General features: G+C 41.1%; 2 protein-coding genes across 2 annotated transcripts; one reads left to right on the forward strand and one right to left on the reverse strand.

Annotated features, from left to right (window-relative positions):
* Window positions 1-195: 195 nt before the first annotated feature.
* On the reverse strand, window positions 196-19,305 carry LOC143891240 (polyubiquitin-like). The gene is made up of 4 exons (XM_077395862.1): window positions 16,923-19,305; window positions 13,714-14,346; window positions 11,219-11,353; window positions 196-1,454 (listed from the first exon to the last, which is right to left on the reverse strand). The coding sequence occupies exons 1-4, from the start codon at window positions 16,986-16,988 to the stop codon at window positions 567-569; spliced, it is 1,722 nt and encodes a 573-aa protein (XP_077251977.1). The 5' UTR covers window positions 16,989-19,305; the 3' UTR covers window positions 196-566.
* On the forward strand, window positions 18,153-19,337 carry LOC143891241 (uncharacterized). Its single transcript, XM_077395864.1, has one exon. The coding sequence runs from the start codon at window positions 18,153-18,155 to the stop codon at window positions 19,335-19,337; it is 1,185 nt and encodes a 394-aa protein (XP_077251979.1).
* Window positions 19,338-19,842: the final 505 nt, after the last annotated feature.

Raw genomic sequence — 19,842 nt, forward strand, 5'->3', positions numbered from 1 at the left:
TCTTATTTAAAGATGAAAAGTTCAAATCTTTTTTTCTTTTTTGAAAGATAACATTTTATTCCAAACGTCTGGGGCAAAAAATCTTACTTAAATCATTTTCTCATATGTTGGGTCTTTTTTCTGGAGATCTCCTCTGGCCTGCTTGCTGTTGTTGTTTCCTTTCTTTAAACTTTCTTTTATTCAACTGCTTATTTAGCAAAAAAAAAAAGTTATCACACATACACGAGACATCAAAATACTAGTCTTACCATACAAAAGAGACCTGCATGTATAGGATGTACAAGAAAACCAGTTTGTACCCGTGAATGTTTTACTCTTCCTCTCATGGGTTACATTTTGAAAAAAGGCAAAAAATAATCTCCATAGGCAACACCATCAGTATATTATAATCTTCCAAAACAAGTTCACCCACAAGCTCTTTCCATGCTAAACAAACTTTTTCTGGATGACAAGAATCTCTACATGCTGTGGGATCTTACTCTTCACCTTCCTATGGTGTCTGACCTCTCCACCTCAAGCACAAAAAATTGGACACATTTTAGTGGCTGTTTATATCCAATATTTCTCTAACCAACGGTCGAGCACGTAACAGTGGACCCCTTTCGGATGCAGTAACTTGAAAGAGTCAAATGAGGCTCGAGCGTTTTCCCAAAAAACATGAGATGCATAACCGCAGCTGTTTCCCCCGTCTTTTTCTGAAACTTGGTAATGACCTCGTCGATGGTGTTGGATCTCTCCACTTCAAGTTTTGTAGTTTTCCCTGTCAATTTCTTGACAAATATCTGCATCGTAGTAGATTTCATAGACAGTGTGGCTTTTCTTTGGATGTTATATTCAAGCAAAGTCCGATGATCCTCAAGCTGCTTTCCAGAATAGACGAGTCTATGTTTGTTTGACAGGACACCAACCATGCTCTCAATCATGTCCTTGATAACTCGGACAGTATACCATGCTTTAACATCTAGTGCAATGCTTTCTCCAGTTGGCATCTTGATGAAAATTTGCATTTCTTCCCGAGGGCGGATGGCAATATTAAGGGTCGCTTCAATTGGGATGTTGTAAGCCCCTAGAGTCTGGCTATCCTCAAGTGATCTTCCTGCATAGATGAGTGTCTGTTGCTCTGATGGGATCCCCTCTTTTTCCTGAATTTTGGCCTTAACGTTCTGGACAGTATCCCCAGACATCACTTCAAGTGTAACCTTTTTTCCTGTCGATGATATCTTGGCAAAAATTTGCATTCCAACAATGTCCATGTTGAGGATGGAGTCTTTCTGGATATCATAATCAGCCACTGTTTGGCTATCTTGGAGCTTATTTCCATCAAGGAGTAATTCTGCCTGAATATTTTCCAGAATGCCTTCCTTCTCACGAAACTTAGCTTTGACATAATGGATTGTGTCAGAGCTCTTTACGCTGAAAGAAATAGTTTTCTTCACATTAAAAAATATTCTCATCTGCACCAAAAAATAAATAAATTAAAAAAACAAGAAAATAAAACATAATGAATTGTTTCTTGAAGGATTACAGAAGGCATCACAAAAGATCATTGAAACAAATACAACTAGAATATGAATAGAAGTTGATTTTTTTTTTGGAAATGATATTCTCATCTGGAACTCATCAATTGATTTTTTTTTATTTTTTTTTGAATATGTTGAATATAAGCACAATTTTGTGGAAACGATAAATTGATCAGATAGCAAAGATAGATAACCAAAGACCAGAAATCCTCAAGAGAAACTCTACTATACCATAATGGACGACACAAGTACAGAACTCGAGTAGAAATATTAGACCTCCCTCTCTCTATATATTTTTTCCATGATAGGGATGAGGATACAAGCAAATCAAGAAACACATCTCCAGGGGGGAGTCCAAACACAAATAGAATTCCAAACCAAACCAAACCATGTAATTTCTGGTTCAATTCTACTCATTAATCAGCACAAGATATAGCATGATTTTGACGTAATTTAAGAATGACCTAATTAAGGGGAAAATGAGCAGTTCAATTTGCCATGAGCATCAAAATTGTTAAAACACCAAACTTCTTTTATGAATGTCTGATCACGACAATGCAATCCAAATTATACGTGTGATGCAAGAAAATTATTTAAATCATCTACTCATGCCCGCATATGATCATTTCTTCCCTGGTCATTTGAAGAGATGGCTGTAAAAAAAAAAAAAAAAAATTAAAAAGAGAGAGAGAGAGAGAGAGAGAGAGAGAGAGAGAGAAGAACACCACTCAATTTTCAAGTTATTACTGTGTGCCAGTTATCTTGGTCATGAATATATGAGAGAAAAGGAAAATAAAAACTGGAAATAGATAAAGAGACAACAAGAGTACAAGAAGCTGATATTCAAGGCAATCATAAACAAAACCATATAGATCAGCCCTGCTGCATCAGTACGGAAGAGAGTGTCGGAATCCGAGATGGGTATCGAGTGAAGGATTCAGCAAACCTCAAAAAGAACGATTCGTGGATTCGCCAAAATATTTAAATCATTTTTCACATTTTGTTTTCTTACATAATAATATGGTTATAACAAGAAATATATTGAAACTTTAATCGGTTCTACAACTCAACTCAACTCAACGTAGCCTTTGTCCCAAACTACTTGGGGTCGGCCAATGAATCCTTTAGAAAATTTTCACGAAGAAGGTGAAAGGACCTGCCCGGCTCAAATTGACTAAGTCTAATCCTCACACTAGTTGGGTTCGTCTACATGGATCATTTTCTTCCATTCTATCCTATCTAAGGTCATGTTCTCAGTTATGTTCCTAGCCCTCAAGTCTCTCCTCAATGTTTCTACCCAAGTTGTTTTCGGTCTACCCCTACCTCATTTTACTCCATCAACTTGGCACGAGTTACTTCTTCTCACTGGAGCATCCAAAGGCCTACACTGGATATGCCCAAACAATCTCAAGCGGTGCTCTCTCATCTTCTCCTCAATTGGTGCCACCCCCACCTTTTTACAGATGTCTTCATTTTAATTCGATCTAACCTTGTGTGGCCGCACATCCATCTAAGCATTCACATCTCCGCTACACTCATCTTACGTACATGCTACTTCTTGGTGGCCCAACATTCTGAGCCGTACAGCATGACCCAAAATATAATCAATTAAGTAGATATAATATTTTATTTCTATTTACGAATCTTACTAGTAGTATGGGCAAAAACATGAGGTAATTATAAAGTTGGGGTAGTGGTATGCAGAAAAAACAAATAAAAGAGATCTAGAAGTGTCTCAAAGAATCCAGAAATATTGGGATCCGAGACGTGTCTGACATGGATTCTTCGCCCATCTAGAAGAATCCATGTGACAGGGTAGAACACATAGCATTGTCACCGTTTAAAAATTCGTAGAACTAATCGGACACCTAAGTCAATTATTGACAAAAGTGACTCGAAACACTTTACCTTGGCCATTTTCCCACTCGAGTTAATGAAAAATTGACTGTAATGTGCACTCCCTTATATCTAGACTGAGTTCTTGACAAAAAGTTACAGTGTCAACAGAAAACTAAGTTACAACATGAGATGTTTTGGATCCCACAAATTTATGCTAGGACTGAACATAGGTTTGGTTTGGTTTGGCCAACCAGGCATGGACAAAAGAATGCGTAGAGACATGGTCAATAATGTACGGAAAAGTTGAGCGTGAAACAAATATTGTGCATGCTCTCAATTAATACACATCACCACCGCTATTCATATAAACACCAAGCCAAATTCCTTTTGAATGCCCGTCAAGATCAGGATTTTGCAGACCGCCAATCATAACATCCCACAAATCATTTAATAAGCTATAAAACCAAAAAGAATAATAGCATGCATGAGCCCTATCTCCAATAGAATTAATCTAACTGTTGAGAGAGGTAGAGAAAAGAGAGAAAGTAAAGAGTGAGAGAAAAGATTGAGTTAGGGTTCTCCCCCTCACTCATGTAATATTATTAAAAAAAAAGGAAATACAAAGTACAAAGCATGTATGCCCTTGGGCATTGCAATAAAGACCTAAAGACCTGTTAACACTCCCCCTCAAGCTGGAATGTAGATATCTAGGCATCTAGCATTCCTAGCTTGTTACAATTATCAACTAACTTAGCTCTACTTAGAGGCTTCGTGAACATATCTGCTAATTGATCTGTAGATCTGGTAAACACAGGAGATATGTAGCCTCGCTGAATCAAATATCTAATGAAATGACAATCCACTTCAATATGTTTGGTCCTCTCATGGAAGACTGGATTCATGGCAATGTAAATGGCGGATTTGTTGTCACAGTATAACTGAGCTGGAGAAGAAGAAGGAGGAAATCCAATCTCTGAAAGTAAGGAACGTAGCCACATGAGTTCGCCACTCGTATGAGATATAGCTCTATATTCTGCCTCGGCACTGGATTTAGACACGACATCTTGTTTCTTACTTCTCCATGAAACAAGATTACCTCCAATAAAGGTGCAATATCCTGTAGTAGACCTCCTATCAGCCAGATATCCTGCCCAGTCTGCATCAGTGTATCCTTCAATTCTCTGGTGCCCATGCCTCTGAAATAACAACCCCTTACCTGGCGAACTCTTCAGATATCTCAATATCTGAAGTACAGCAGCCCAGTGTGAAGTGCGAGGTGAGCTCATATGCTGACTAACAGCGCTAACTGCAAAGGTAATATCTGGACGTGTAACGGTAAGATAAATGAGCTTACCAACTAAGCGTCTGTATCCCCCTGGATCTTCTAACAGAACTCCCTCCTCAGGGAATAATTTCATATTCTGGTCCATAGGAGTTGAGGCAGGCTTGACTCCCAAACAACCTGTCTCATCAAGAAGATCCAGAACATACTTCCTCAATGAGACGTAGATACCCCTAGTCGAATAGGCAACCTCAATACCCAGGAAATACCGAAGACGACCCAAATCCTTAGTAGAGAACTCTGTCTGGAGGAAGGATTTGAGCCTTTGAATGCCACCTATATCGCTACCAGTGATAATGATATCATCGACATATACTATCAACAGAACACAACCAACCTGAGACTGAAAACTGAAGACGGAGTGATCAACTGCGCACTGCTTCATGCCAAAGCGAAGAAGTGTAGCACTGAACTTCCCAAACTAGGCTCTCGGAGATTGTTTGAGATCATAAATGGATTTCCTCAAACGGCAAACAAGAGAAGATCTCTCCCCCTGAGCAACATATCCAGGAGGTTGCTCCATATAGACCTCTTCCTCCAAATCACCATGAAGAAAGGCATTCTTTACTTCCAACTGATGAAGATGCTAGCCATTATTCACAGCAAGGGATAGCAGGACACGGACAGAAGGAATTTTTGCAACTGGTGAAAAAGTCTCGCCATAATCAATCCCATCTGTCTACGTGTACCCTTTGGCAACAAGTCGAGCCTTAAGGCGCTCAACTGTGCTATCAGGGAGGTGCTTGACTGTATAAACCCAGCGACAACCAACTGGGCGAGCACCATATGGTAGAGGGACCAAATCCCATGTCTGATTGGCCTGAAGGGCCTGCATCTCAAGATCCATAGCCGCCCGCCAGCCTTGATGATCAAGTATCTCCTGTAGAGTCTTAGGTAGAGAACTAGAGGACAAAGACGAAACAAAACTGAGAAATACAGGGGTGAGAAAGTCATAAGACACAAAAGAGGAAATGGGATGAGCAATACTGCGAGACCGAGTGCGAGAGGCAATGGGAGAGTCAGAATGTACCTCAGAAGTGGGGATCTCCGGCTGAGATGATGATGGCTCGGGCGGGGCTGAATGAGCAGCAGATTTGGCCCGACGCTAATACTGCTTCAATGGTGGAGGTAGAGGGTCTGCACAAGGCGCTGACGTCGGCATAACAGTAGAATCAACTGTAGGGGAGGAACTGGACATCGGAGGTGTAGAACAGGGATGGGATCAGGAAGAACCGGAAGAGGAAGAACAGGAGTATGCGAGGAATCCTCCTGAAAAGTAGAGGGGGAGGGATCCAACGAGATGGACGGACTAAAAAATGACTGAGTCTCAAAGAATGTAACATCCGCCGAGACAAAGGATCGTCGCAGGCGGGGGCTGTAGCAACGATAACCCTTTTGGGTTCGGGAGTAACCTAGAAAGATACACCGTTCGGCCCGAGGATCCAACTTATCTAATCCTGACCCAAGAACGTAGACAAAACAGAGACAGCCAAAAACTCGAGGTGTAAGAGGGAAAGGGTCAGAGGTAAGACGGAGAATCGAGAACGAAGAGGTGCCGCCAAGGACCGAAGAGAGAAGCCTATTCGCCAGGTAGCATGCTGTGAGTACAGCATCAGCCCAATAGGTCTTAGGGACCCGCATCTGAAAGAGTAGTGTCCGGGCCCCATCTAACAAGGAGCGAAGCTTCCTCTCAGCCACTCCATTCTGCTGAGAGGTATGAGCACAGGAAGACTGATGAAGAATGCCTCGTGAAGAGAGGAATTCCTGAAAACCATTTGAATAAGAGAAATATTCCTTTGCATTGTCAGTGCGAAGACATTGGATATCACATGAGAATTGATTACTAACTTCAGCATAGAAATCACGAAACATAGAAAAAACTTCAGAACGATCTTTTATTAAATAAGTCCATGTCATACGTGAATAATCATCAATAAAGACCACAAAATGGCGAAATCCAAATAAAGAGGTAGTCCTCGCAGGACCCCATACATCAGAATGAACAAGAGTAAAAGGGTGTGAAGCCCGACTAACAGTCCTAGAGAGAAAAGACACACGATGATGCTTCCCAAGTTCACAGCCTCACACTGAAAAGACCTAACAGACGAAGAAGAAACGAAGGGAATCCTGCGTAAACGCTCCATAGACGAGTGACCTAGACGGCAGTGCCACTGGTATGCATCGACCGAGCCATGTAGAATCGGATGGGACGGAGTGCAGTTGAGACGATAAAGGCCATCCACTTCACGGTCCGAGCTAATCGTCCTCCTAGTCGAGAGATCCTGAAAATGACAATATGAAGGAAAAAATGAGATAGAACAATGAAGAAGCTTTGTTAATTGACTAACAGAAAGTAAACTGAAAGGTGACTTGGGGACACAGAGCACAGATGATAATGTAATGCCTGGTGAAGGGGAACAACTGCCAACACCAGTGATAGGAGACGTACTCTCATCAGCAAGAGTAATAGAACGTGAAACAACATGATGAAAATTATGTAAGGATGACTGGGTATTTGTCATGTGATGAGATGCTCCCGAATCAATAATCCAGGAGCTAGAACTAGAGAGGAATGAAGCAGGAGAACTACTGGCTGAACAAGACCAGCAGTAGGAGGGTGGCTGACAGATCTGAAACGCTGTAGCTCATCATAGTCGGCACGAGAGACGACCATCTGATCGGTCGGAGTAGCCAGTGGTGTCTGTGAGGGGCTATCAATAGGAGCAGGTGAATCTAGAAGGGCAAGATGTGTAGTACGGCCTTGACGAGGATCTGGAGTGTGACGCAGCTCAGGATGGAGATCAAAGCATGTCTCGTGATAGTGACCCTCACGCCTACAATGAGTACAATAGGGCTGAGCTCAACTTCCACGGTCACCCTCTCGGCCACCGTCACGTCCACCTCGGCTAGTATCGCGACCACGACCGCGACCAAAAGTGCCTCCTCCTCGGGAAGGGCGGTCAGCGGCTCCATAAGCAGCAGTAGTTGAGACATCCACGGGAGTAGGAACAGTAATGCCAAGTGCACACTGCTGAGCTCGTAAAAATACCTCCTGAAGAGTGGGTACAGTACCAGACCCAAGGATGTGCCGTCGAAGATGAGCGAACTCTGGTCCAAGACCCTCAAGGAAATGAACAACACGGAGCTGATCCCGCTGTCTGGCTGCTGTGGTAAGATCAGTGGTGAGAGGCATAAGAGCATCCAGCTGCTTGCAATAGGAGACAAACTGTCTATAGTAATCATGGACTGTAGAATCACCACGCCTGTGACCCATCCAGCGCGAGTAAGTGTCGCAGAAACGGGCGACATTCCCCTCACCAGAATATAATGCCGCAGGGTGCTCCCATACCTTTCTGGCAGTAGGGAGATCCATCATGGTGCTAGCAATGACAGGGGTCATACTCTGCAATAGAAGTGTATGAACAAGGGCATCATCTACATCCCAATCATCAAAGGTAGGGTCAGTTTCAGGAGGGGGATCACGATGAATAATAGAAATCTTTCGTCGGGCCTTCAGATATGTCTCCACAGCAATCTTCCAAGTCAAATAGTTGGATCCATCAAGACGGGAAGTGGTAATCGGTGGGAATGACGCATCCACCGAAAATAATGATGACGACGCAGCCTGACGCAGCTGGGAACTAGTAGCCAAAACTGGAGTACGAATAATAGGGTCCTCAATACTAGGTGTATCTTCCAGAAGAGACCGCGAAGAAGACTGAAGAGGACCAACAACGAGCAAGTAGAGACAAGGATGAAGACTATAGCAAGCTAATAGACCGCGGCTTCGTGAGGACAACATATGCATAAGAGAGGCATGAGACAGCCTTACGACATAAAGACAAAGTCGAGACAACTCCGAGCCACAAACATCGCAATGATGTAAGTACAAATCCAGAACAACACCATGAAGATTGTGATCAAGCCGAACAAGAAAATCTAGGGCATAGCTATGACCCAAAAGATGAAGAAGAGATTATGATGGATCAGATTAGGGCAAGGAAGAGTGGAGAAAAGAGGGTACCTGCAGCAGGAACGGTAGCGATGTACTGTAGCGATTTACTGTAGCATTACTGTAGCGGGGTACCGTAGCGATGTACTGTAGCGAGTACTGTAGCGATGTACTGTAGCAGTACTGTATCGGGTATTGTAGCAAAGAATGGAGGGGTTATGGTTAGGGTTAGGGATGGAGAAGATGGAGGTTAAGGTTAGGGTTAGGGTTAAGGTTAGGGAAGAAAGAAGGAAAGAGGTGGAGAAGAAAAAAAAATGGCCCTAGGCATCCATGCCCTGAAGCTCTGATGCCATGTTGAGAGAGGTAGAGAAAATAGAGAAAGTAAAGAGTGAGAGAAAAGATTGAGTTAGGGTTCTCCCCCTCACTCATGTAATATAAATAATAAAGAGTGAAGTATAAAGACAAGTATGCCCTCGGGCAGTACAATAAAGACCTAAAGACCTGTTAACACTAATTATCCGAAAAAGCTCCTGTATGAGCAATGGTTCACACATTCAGAAGGACAAGAAATCGAAAGGCCTCAAAGTTGTGGACGAAAGGCCCAGCCTCTTACATGTGCACTTGCATGCATCCATATATAGAATGAGTTGTGCTACCTAATACATCTCTCTTTTCGGATATTTGGAAAATATTGCCAACAACTAATACTATCCAGCCCATCACACCATGATGCCAATTGGATCTTGTTAAGAGTTATTCTACCAACAGAATCAGGTGTAAGACTCCTGCAGGCAAAACAATCAATCCTTAACAGCGCCCCCCCCCCCCCCCACACATATATCCCCCCCACATATATATAAACACACACACACATATACATATATAACAATATTATAGCAAATTCAAGGTTTTGTTAGATCAACAATCAGGGCAAGTGTACCTTTCAAAAAAAAAAAAACAATCAGGACAAGTAGGTGTGTTCGTTTTGTCCTCCTATCTATGCAATTCTCTGTCTTCATTCGTGATCACGTTGGGTGAAAGTTGAAGGCAGAGGGGCAGCTACGAAATGGCGATTCCGCAAATTTCTTGATGAATTCTCTCTTATTTTAGAGAAAATTCTCTTACCCCAAAATTTCTTCTCTTCAGAACTTATAAGCCTTTCTTCCGGAAATCAATACCTTCCAAGTTTCCAACTTCTATAGGCAAAATCCAAGGCGCTATTTAACATTAAGTATATCATTATGTGATTTGGTTGATATGGTTTACTTAATCATTTATTGTATTGAAATGGTTAAATGGATAGATTTATAGTTTAAACTTAACCTTTTAATGATTATGAAAAGTACAAACAAATTGTTTTCATGATTCATACATAATAAATTATGGAAAGCCCATTTCATCTTTTTCATCACGATCTAATAAGTTCAAGAAGTAAATATTAAAAAAAATGAACATAGGAGATGATAGTTCATTGAAATCAAACATGCAATCATTCCTCTAAGATAAGAACGTTTAAATGTGAATTTTTGATTCATATCAGCATATGAAATATGGCATGAGTGGAAAGAAATATGCGACGGAGGAAGCAAAGGACCTAAAGTAGTCCAAGCATGGTCGCCTCCATCTCAAGGGATCCTTAATTTGAATTTTGACGGATCAAGCATGGGGAATACCGGGCCTTCTAGCATAGGTTGTCTTTTGAGAAATAAAGAGGGGGAGGTGATCTGGGCATTTAAGGGACCGATTGGGGTGGCAGATGCAAATGAAGTGAAAGTAAAAGTTGTGTACCATGGCATAAAGCCTCTTCAGAATGTGGACCTCAATAAGATAGAAGTGGAAGGGGACTCTCTGAATGTCATTAGATGGTTGAGAGGCTTAAAAGCAGTACCGTGGAGGTTCACCTCCTTATTTGATGAAACTCAGGATAGAATTGGTGTGGCTTCCGTATCTTTCTGCCATGTGAGACGCTCAGCAAATGGGGGGGTAGACAGGTTGGCTAGAGAGGGAGTATCCAAAGAGAGTTTTGAGCTATTCAATTTCCTCCCTCCCTAGTCCTTTGATTGTTTTATTTTTTATTTTGTTTTCTTTCTCTGCCTTGTCTTGTATTTCAGGATCCTTCTCGGTCCATGTTTCCTTTTTTTTTAATGAAATCCTACTTGCCATTCAAAAAAGAAAGAAAAAAAAGAGAGAGAACATTTAAATGTGAACCAGAAAACTACTGAATCATGCAAAACTAATTCATCAAAGGAGATGGAGAAGGACATAAGGGCCTCTTTGGATACCACAAAAATCGTTATTTCTTTGAAAACAAGATTATTTCAAGTAAAAACTTTTTTTGCAAATAAGACACTAGAGCTAATCTCAAGTCATAACTAAGATTGCAAATAAGATTATATGCAAAAATTACTACACCCATATAATTTTTATGGGTACCCATTATCTCCAGTTCTTGAAGAAAACAATATTTTGGTCTAGCATCATTGTAGATAAACAGGACAAAATGAGACAAAAACAAGGATTTAGGACTACAAATCACCCTGAAAAGGAAGAAATGAAATCTTTTACCTCTTGTTCCTGAGATTCCAAGCCATTTTGGCTCTCGATTGAAGCTGTTGAATTTCTACGGCAAGGCCTCTGAATCCTCCTCCTCCCCATTGCTCTCACAGTTTCTCTCCTACTACCAAGAAAAAATATAAAACCCTAGATTGGAAAATTAGGGCTAATAACGTTCATTATAAAAACCCCATCGAAGAGTATATTTGATTCCAAAAGTTGCCTTGAACATTTGAAATGTTTAAAATTTCGAGACTACAAAAAAACCTGGCGGTACAGGGGGGCGTGGAAGAGTCAAAATTTAGCGGGTTATTTTGATACTCACACCCCTCTTTTATAACGGAATCAATGGATCCAGACGGTCCGATGGATCATCCGAATCCGAACATTAATTAACAAGATCTAAACATATGGATAGAATCCATGGGCATATTTAGGATCATCAAATCTGAGATCCGAAAAATTTTGGATTGGATTTGGGCATGCCACAGATACTCATTGGATAGTCACGATCCAAAATGGTTTGAAAAACGTTACTGTGACATACGTGGATCCGACCCGAAGTGGATCCGTTGACACCCCTACTCTTATATGCTTTACTGTGTTGCTGGTGCGGTTAAATGTGGAAAAATTCCAATTTGCATCTACATTTATTTATCTCATAAAAGAACATAAACACTTAAACAGTCTTTATTACTTTGTTTAACATTTCTTAAGTCGGTGAATTGTGTTCTCATGCCCATATTCAATAAGCGCACCCTTCTCGGTATTGGAATTTTTATAAGCTGTGTGGGGCGGGAAGTTTTTTATTTTTCAAAAAGTACGAACATCATAGGGAGAAGATTTTTTAGGCACACCGTATCCCTGTCCACCGTAAAAATTTCCCATTAGAAGTTTTACAACTTAAAATGCAGGAAGATTATAAAACCACTAAAAGTTAATGACATTCTCTAATTGCTTCTCTCCCTGGATTTTGATCTAAAGATCAAAAGTCCAACTCAACTCAACTTAACTAAGCATATGTCCCAAACTAGTTGGGGTCGGCTAATGAATATTATGGAAAATTTTCATGAAGAAGGTGAAAGAATCTACCCGTCTCAAATTGACTTAGTCTAATCCTGACACTAGTTGGGTTTCTCTTTATTGATCATTTTCTTCCATTCTCTCCTATCCAGGGTCGTGTTATCTGTTACGTTCGTAGCCATCAATTCTTTCCTCATTGTTTCTACCCAAGTTGTTTTCGGTCTGTCCCTACCTCTTTTTACACCATCAACTTGACACGAGCCACTTCTTATCACTGGAGCATCTAAAGGCCTACGTTGGATATGCCCAAACTATCTTAATAGGTGTTCTCTCATCTTCTCATCAATTGGTGCCACCCCCAACCTTTTTACGTATGTCTTCATTTTTAATTCATATTTTCATGAAATGAAAAGTCCAATAAAAAAACAAAACAAAGCAAAACTTAATCTTCCTCTTGAAAGTTGGTGGCACTTCCAAATCCAATCCTATGAGAGCTGGTTGTGGTGACATTTTATATGAGTGCTGCTCACTTTCTTGCTGGATATAGCAAAGATTTAGATTTTGACTGAGCCTCTGCCCGACCGTCAAACCACTAAGGGCGGGAGAGAGAGAAAACTCCCGCCCTTGATTTCCGATCCAGCAAAAAATTAAAAAAGGGAGCTTTTGCTGTATCAGAAATCAAAGGCGGGAGTTTTCAGTCTCTCCGCCCTTGTGGTTTGACGGTCGGGCATCATATAAAATCTCCTCAAAGTCATCCTAATTGGATTGGGATAAACCCCAGGATTGAGACTCCTCACAATCATAGAAGCCATCCTCACTGTCTTACATTTCCACAATAAAAACAAAAGTTTGTCTCTGCATTGGTGAATATCAGCATACCGGCATTCCAACCCAAAACAGAAAGAAGGAAGAAACCCAACACAGAAAGTAAAGGAAGAAAAACCCATTACTGAAAAGAAAACCCATTATAAAAAAAAATTTAAAAACAGAAAGAAAACCCAAATTGATTTTCTAAATTTCTTGCTTTCTCTTGCTATCTTCGACGCCTCCCTGAGCTGCCTCCCTCCCCTTTTCCCTTTCAAACTTAGTTCTCTTCATTTCAGGATCAGCTTCGATTGTAGAAAAATAAACCAGCCTCTGGTCTTTTCACTTGAACGGTTTGCATATCAGGAAGCAAGACATTCCTTACTTTTCTCTTTTCTTTTCTTTTGCTCTTATTTTTTGCCGCGTACTTTCTTGGGCCATCCCGATACAATGGCAACTGAATCACGTTAAAAATGGAATCCTTCTGGATGCCACCCTCTAGCCTTTCTCCAAAAAGGACAAGATGTGTAAGAGGAGCTGCTTTCCCCATCATGTTCAGATACTTGTCAATGACATCATCGATGGTGTTGGAGCTCTCCACTTCAAGTGTTACAGTTTCTCACTTTCTCCACTCGATGTCTTGACAAATACCTGCATCACAGGAGGATTCATATAGATTGTGGTTCTCTTTTGATGTTATACTCGAGCAAAGTTCGGTGATCCTCAAGCTCCTTTCCAGAATGAACAAGCCTCTGTTGGTTAGACGGGACATCAATCATGGCCTTGATATCTTGGACAGCATACCATCTTTTAACATCTAGCACAATGCTTTCTCCGGTTGGCATCTTGATGAAAATTTGCATTTCTTCTTCCGTAGGACGGATGACAATATGAAGGGTGGATTCAATTGGGATGTTGTAAGCCGCCAGAGTCTGGTTGTCCTCAAGTGATTTTCCTGCATAGATGATTGTCTGTTGCTCTGATGGGATCCCCTCCTTTTCCTGAATCTTTGCCTTAATGTTCTGGATGATGTCCCCAGACATCACTTCAAGTGTAACCTTTCTCCCAGTTGATGGTATCTTGACAAAAATTTGCATTCCCACAACATCCATATTGAGGATGGAGCCCTTCTGGATGTCATAATCAGCCAAGATTTGGCTATCTTGGAGGCAATTTCCAGCAAAAAGTACTTCTGCCTGAAGATTTTCTGGAAGGCCTTCCTTCTCACGGAACTTAGCTTTGACATTATGGATTGTGCCACTGCTCTTTACGATCAAAGCAACAGTTTTAGTCACTTTTAAAAAGATCTTCATCTGCAACGAAAAAGCAGTAGGAGAAACAAGAGAAGAAAACATCATGAATCGTTTCTTGAAGAATTAGAAAAGGCACCAAAAGAGATCATTGAACCAAATAAAACCAGAATGTCATTAGTAGAATATAAAAACAATTATGTGGAAAGAATGAATTGATCAGACAGCAAAGGTAGAGCACCAAAGACCAAAAATCCTTAAGAGCATTTGCAACTCAAATATACCATCATGGACAACTGAACTTGAATAATACAATCATTGGACCTCCCTTACTCTTTTAATTTCAGGATAGGAACGAGGATACAAGCAAATCAAGAAACGCATCTTAATTTTCCAACTTATTACTGTGTTCCTGTAACCTTGATAATGAACATGAGGGAAAAGGAAAATAAAAACTGGAAATAGATAAAGAGAACAAGAGTACAAGAAGCTGATATTCAAGGCAATCAAAAACAAAAGTTAACCATATGTCACATAACATTGTCACCATTGAAAAAATTCCCAGTCAATAAGACTCCTGAGTCAATTATTGACACAAGCGAATCGAACCACTTTATCCTGGCTAAGTTCTCATCCGAGTTAATGAAAAAATGACTGCCGTATGCACTCCTTTATCCCAAGGTTGAGTTCACTTCCAAGTCCGACTTTTTAAACACCAGTACTATATGGTTGAAAGGTCCAACATGTATCTCTTAAATCAGGTGATCACATAATTAGGATCGATTTGGTTTAGCAAGGACTCTTATTTTCAAAGAAAAAGTTGGAAGTGTCAAAAGAAAACTAAGTTTCAACATGAGATGTTTTGGATCCCACAAATTCATGCTTGAACTCAACAGAGGTTTGGTTTGGTTAACTAAACATGAACAAAAGAATTGCTAGAGCCATGGTTAATAATGCATGGAAAAGTTGAACATGAAACAAATATTGTGCATGCTATCAATTAAAACACACCACCACTGATATTCAGACAAATACCAAGCCAAATTCCTTTGAATACCCCTCAAGATTAGAATTTTGCAGCCCTCCCCTCATAACCATATAACATAACATTGCCACCGTTTAAAAAATCCACACAGTCAGTTAGACTCCTAAGTCAATTATTGACATAAGCAAGTCGAAACACTTTACCTTGGCCAAGTTCTCATCAGAATGAATGAAAAAATGACTGTGGTGTGCACTCCTTTATACCTATGTTGAGTTCACCAAATCCAGGTTTTCAAACACCATAATTATATGGTTGAATGGTCCAACCTTATCTCTTAAATCAGGTCATCACATTATTAGGATCGATTTGGTTCAGCAAGGACTCTTTCTTTAGAAGTTAAAAGGGGATTTCAGGTGCTGAGGGATTATCTCTCGGAAATGGAAGTTAGAAGGGGATTTCCAGTTATTCACCTTGGAGAAAGGCTTCCTCCATTTCAGTTCGCTGACTCAGATGATTGCAACCATGTGCTTGAAACCACTCACCACAAGTACGATGGGAGACCTCTAATATTGCGAAGATGGACGCCGGAAACACAAATGGAGAAGGTAAAATTATCCACAACACCAATATAGATTCTGCTTCCTGGACTCCCATCTCAATTTCTGGACTAAAATTGGCCTCAGTTGAATAGCTAGCAACATTGGCAAGCCACTTTACATGGATTCCCAAAGGATGGAATCTTCGAGATTGAACTGCATCCGTCTGTGGGTTGAAATTGAAGGGACCAAAAACCTCGTGGATGTTATAGAACTCGCAACACCCATAGTTATCATCCTCTAAAAGAATGAATCTGACTGGAATCCAAGGGCATGTGCAACAAGTAAGGACTTCAGCCACGCAGCAAAGTAGTGCACAGAAAGCCTAAAATTACCAACCAAAAAGCTGAAGAAGGATGGGTGCGAATAAATCATGACAAAATCAGGGCTGATGAAAGAGATACAAAAGACTCTACGTGAAGGGAAAAGACAGCTGAAACGTTTATTGCTCATGCCAATCACAACAAATGTGTTAGGCTGGGCAATAGTTTCACAGCCCTGGAAATTTTGGATGAAGAAACGACTCTAGTTGCCAAGGTCTACAAAAACAAATAAAAGGAGCCTCCCAATAAGGATCACAGTCAACTTAATTAAAGATGAACCGTCAATAGTTTCTAGGAACTCAGAAGATAATGCGCACCCCATCCCAGATTACCTACCAAACCGGTAGGGGTTCCTGCCAAACCCCAGATTACCTACCAAAAAAAGCTACTTTTGAACTCATTAACTAAGATTACATGTATGATTAGGGAATTGGTAGCGTCTATCGCAAAAGTTTGTCTCCATTCACGAGGTGGCTGGCCTGACATGCTACAGACCAGCCGGGAAATGCCTTTTGCGATGGACGCTAGCAAATCCCATATGATTATATGCAAAAACTACTAATGTATATACTTTTTATGGGTATCCAAAGAAATACAATAGGAAAAATGGAAATCGTCCATTTTCTCCAGTTCTTGAAGAAAACAATGTTTTTCTCTAGCATCTTTGTAAACAAACACAAAAACAAGGATTTAGGATTACAAATCACCCTGAAAAGGAAGAAATGAAATCTTTACCTCTTGTTCCAGGAATTTCAGGCCATTTTGGCTCTCAGTAGAAGATGTTGTAACCCTCCTCTCCATCTCTCTCTCTCTCTCTCTCTGGAAAAAAATAAAGCCCTAGATTGGAAAATTAGGGCGAAGAACCCTTCATTATAGAACCCCAGCGAAGAGGATATTGGAATAAAAAACGTTTCATACAAAAAACCGGGCAGTGTTGGATATTGAAAGGAAAGTGAGTCCAAATTTTAGTACAACTGACAGCTCAATAAATTTTACTATTATTTTGATACTCACACCCCTCTGTTTATTTTGATACTCAACCCAACCCAGCTTTTTTTCGGGTTGAACCTGACCCAAGTCATTATGGAAACATCTATTGGTCGGACTCGGAGGGTTAAGATCATACTATGGAAATGTTATCTTTGACCATTGAAAAGAGCCATTTGCTTCAGCACATTTCCACCCCTTTCTGCCACTACAACATTGCAATCACTCACCTCCTTTTTGCTGGTGACCTCGTGGTCTTTCTCAGTGCCGATATCCAATCTGCCAGGGGCATCAGAAAGTGCCTAAAAATTTTCTCTGACATTACTGGTCTTCAGCCAAATTTGGAAAAGAGTGAAATTTTCTTTTCAGGTACTCCTCCTAGAACAAAGATCTAGATTACTAGCATTCTGAATATCAGAGAGGGTTCCTTTCCAATCAGATACCTGGGGCTTCCATTGATCACTACCAGGTTGAGCATTCGGGACCCCCCTCATGTCCAAAATCAGAGTGAAAATTCCTGCCTGGAGTAGCAGAAACCTCAGCCAAGCTGGGAGAATTGAGCTTATTAAAACTGTGTTAAATGCTTTTCAAATCTTCTGGTCCTCTGCATTTAATATCCCAAAGGGGGTCCTCGATAGCATTGAAAAGATCTTCAAGAACTTTTGCTGGGGAGATGACCATGGCAAACGGAAAATTCACTCCATAGCTTGGAACCCGATTTGTCAACCAGAGAAAGAAGGGGGGCTTGGTCTTCGTAAGCTAAATGACATCAATCAGGCTCTGCAAATCAAGCTCCTATGGAACTCGCTCCATTCAAATGATTCTCTTTGGAACAAGTGGCTCCAGGCGAAATACTGCAAGGGCAAAAATTTATGGACCATGCCTACCCCTGCTAAATGCTCTTGGGGAGCCCGTAGCATTTTTAAAGCTAGGGAGATAGCCAGCAAATTCATATGTTATGACATTGGCAGATAGGATATGATTGATTTTTGGTCCCAACCTTGGCATCCTAAGGGGATTATCAGCAACATTCTTCCCAGCCATAGAACTAAGCTAGCTCTGGCTTCTGCTCATTCCCTATCCCAAATTCATAATTCAAATGGGTGGAACCCCGTTCTCTCCAAACCTTCGCTCGCTGAAGAATTTTCTACTCTAAAAGAGGCCATTTTCAACTCCGAGAACTTAAACATCCCAATTTGGAAACCCAGTACCAGTGGCTATTTCTCAACTAAAAGTGCTTGGAATGCAGTAAGAACCATTCAACTGAAACCCCCTTGGCACGACTCAATTTGGTTCCCTGGCCATATTCCAAGACATTCCATTGTGGCTTGGAAGGCGATTCAAGATAAGTTGCTCACAAAGGATAACCTCCTGAGATTCATCCCTTTTGTCGACACTCAATGTCCCCTGTGTTGTGCTGAAAATGAATCTGTTAACCATCTTTTGTTCAGTTGTTCGTACTTAGCGTGGATTTGGAGAGTTATCCTACGGAGGTTCGGCACCCGGAGACGTCCCAAAAAGGAGCTCAAGGAGGAAGAGCAATGGGCTCCGAAAAACTTCAGAGGAAAAGGCCAAATCTCCACTGCTTTGAAGCTTTGTTTTACCTCCTCAATCTATCATATTTTGGGGGAAAGAAACAACAGGGTTTTTGAGAACTCCAAATCTCACAAGTCTGTTGTTTTGGGTAGAATAATTGTTGAAGTCAGAATCAAGATAAATTGTTTGGGCATATCAGATCTCCCATCCAAGGTCAACCATCAGATTGCAGATAATATGGGATTCATATTCAATACCAAATTTTATGCTCCTAGACTCTGTTCCTGGAGCCTACCATCGGCAAATGAAATTAAAGTCAATGTGGATGCTTCGCTGGAAGAATCCGGTGGTGGAATTGGAGGCCTTCTCCGCCACCATGACGGATCCTGCATTGTTATGTTCTCCAAGCTTACTGATCGAGAGGAAATATTTGCTCTGGAAATTCTTGCTATTGAAAATGGAGTCAAATTAGCATCAGCTCTCGGTACCCAATACCTTTGGATCGAATCAGACTCCCTATTTGCAGTTAAATCAGTAGCAGGGGAAACCAAATATCCCTGGAAGCAATCGAATAGAATCAAGAGCTATCAGAACAACCTTGGATGGCTTCATATCTTGGAAGATTAGTCACTCGTGGAGGGAGGCTAATGCAGCTGCAGACATCCTCTCCAAGAGATCATTCCCGATCAAAGGAGACAACATCTCTTTCGCTCACATTAATGAAGATCTTCTCAAAGTGCTTGAGCAGGATAAGAATGGCCATTTATACCCCAGATTATAGATTGTGTCGGTTTATTGTGTTTCCCATGAGAACCATTTGTATTTTGCTTCTTCTTTGTGGCTGCTGGGTTATTGTTCCCAAGCTGTTGGCTTTTGAGCCCCCCTAGCTTTAATCTCTTTTTTTTTTCTAATGAATCTGGTAGGGGTCCTGCCTAGGGGTGTAAACGAGCCGAGCCGAGCTTGGCCAGGCTCGGCTCGGCTCGTTAAGCTCAAAGGCTCGGCTCGGTCAGGCTTGGCCAGGCTCGCGAGCCTTATCGAGCTCGAATTATATTAACTTAACACCCCTCATCTTCCCTGGACAGCCCTATCTAGTGTTTTTCTACTACTCTTTTTACACTACGGGGGGTGGTCC

The sequence above is a fragment of the Tasmannia lanceolata genome, unplaced genomic scaffold (genome assembly GCF_043159265.1).
Source record: "Tasmannia lanceolata isolate RefF3 unplaced genomic scaffold, GAP_Taslan_0.1 ptg000013l, whole genome shotgun sequence".
NCBI lineage: Eukaryota > Viridiplantae > Streptophyta > Magnoliopsida > Canellales > Winteraceae > Tasmannia > Tasmannia lanceolata.

What these genes read in the sequence shown, in the direction of transcription:
- LOC143891240 (XM_077395862.1), bottom strand. Translation starts at nt 16,988, where the DNA reads ATGGAGAGGAGGGTTACAACATCTTCTACTGAGAGCCAAAATGGCCTG. An exon ending in ATAACATCAAAAGAGAACCA is followed by an intron (nt 11,354 to 13,713) that starts CAATCTATATGA and finishes TTTCCAATCTAG; the next exon opens with GGTTTTATATTTTTTCTTGG. An exon ending in TGGAATCTCAGGAACAAGAG is followed by an intron (nt 1,455 to 11,218) that starts GTAAAAGATTTC and finishes TTTTTGGTGCAG; the next exon opens with ATGAGAATATTTTTTAATGT.
- LOC143891241 (XM_077395864.1), top strand. Translation starts at nt 18,153, where the DNA reads ATGATTGATTTTTGGTCCCAACCTTGGCATCCTAAGGGGATTATCAGC.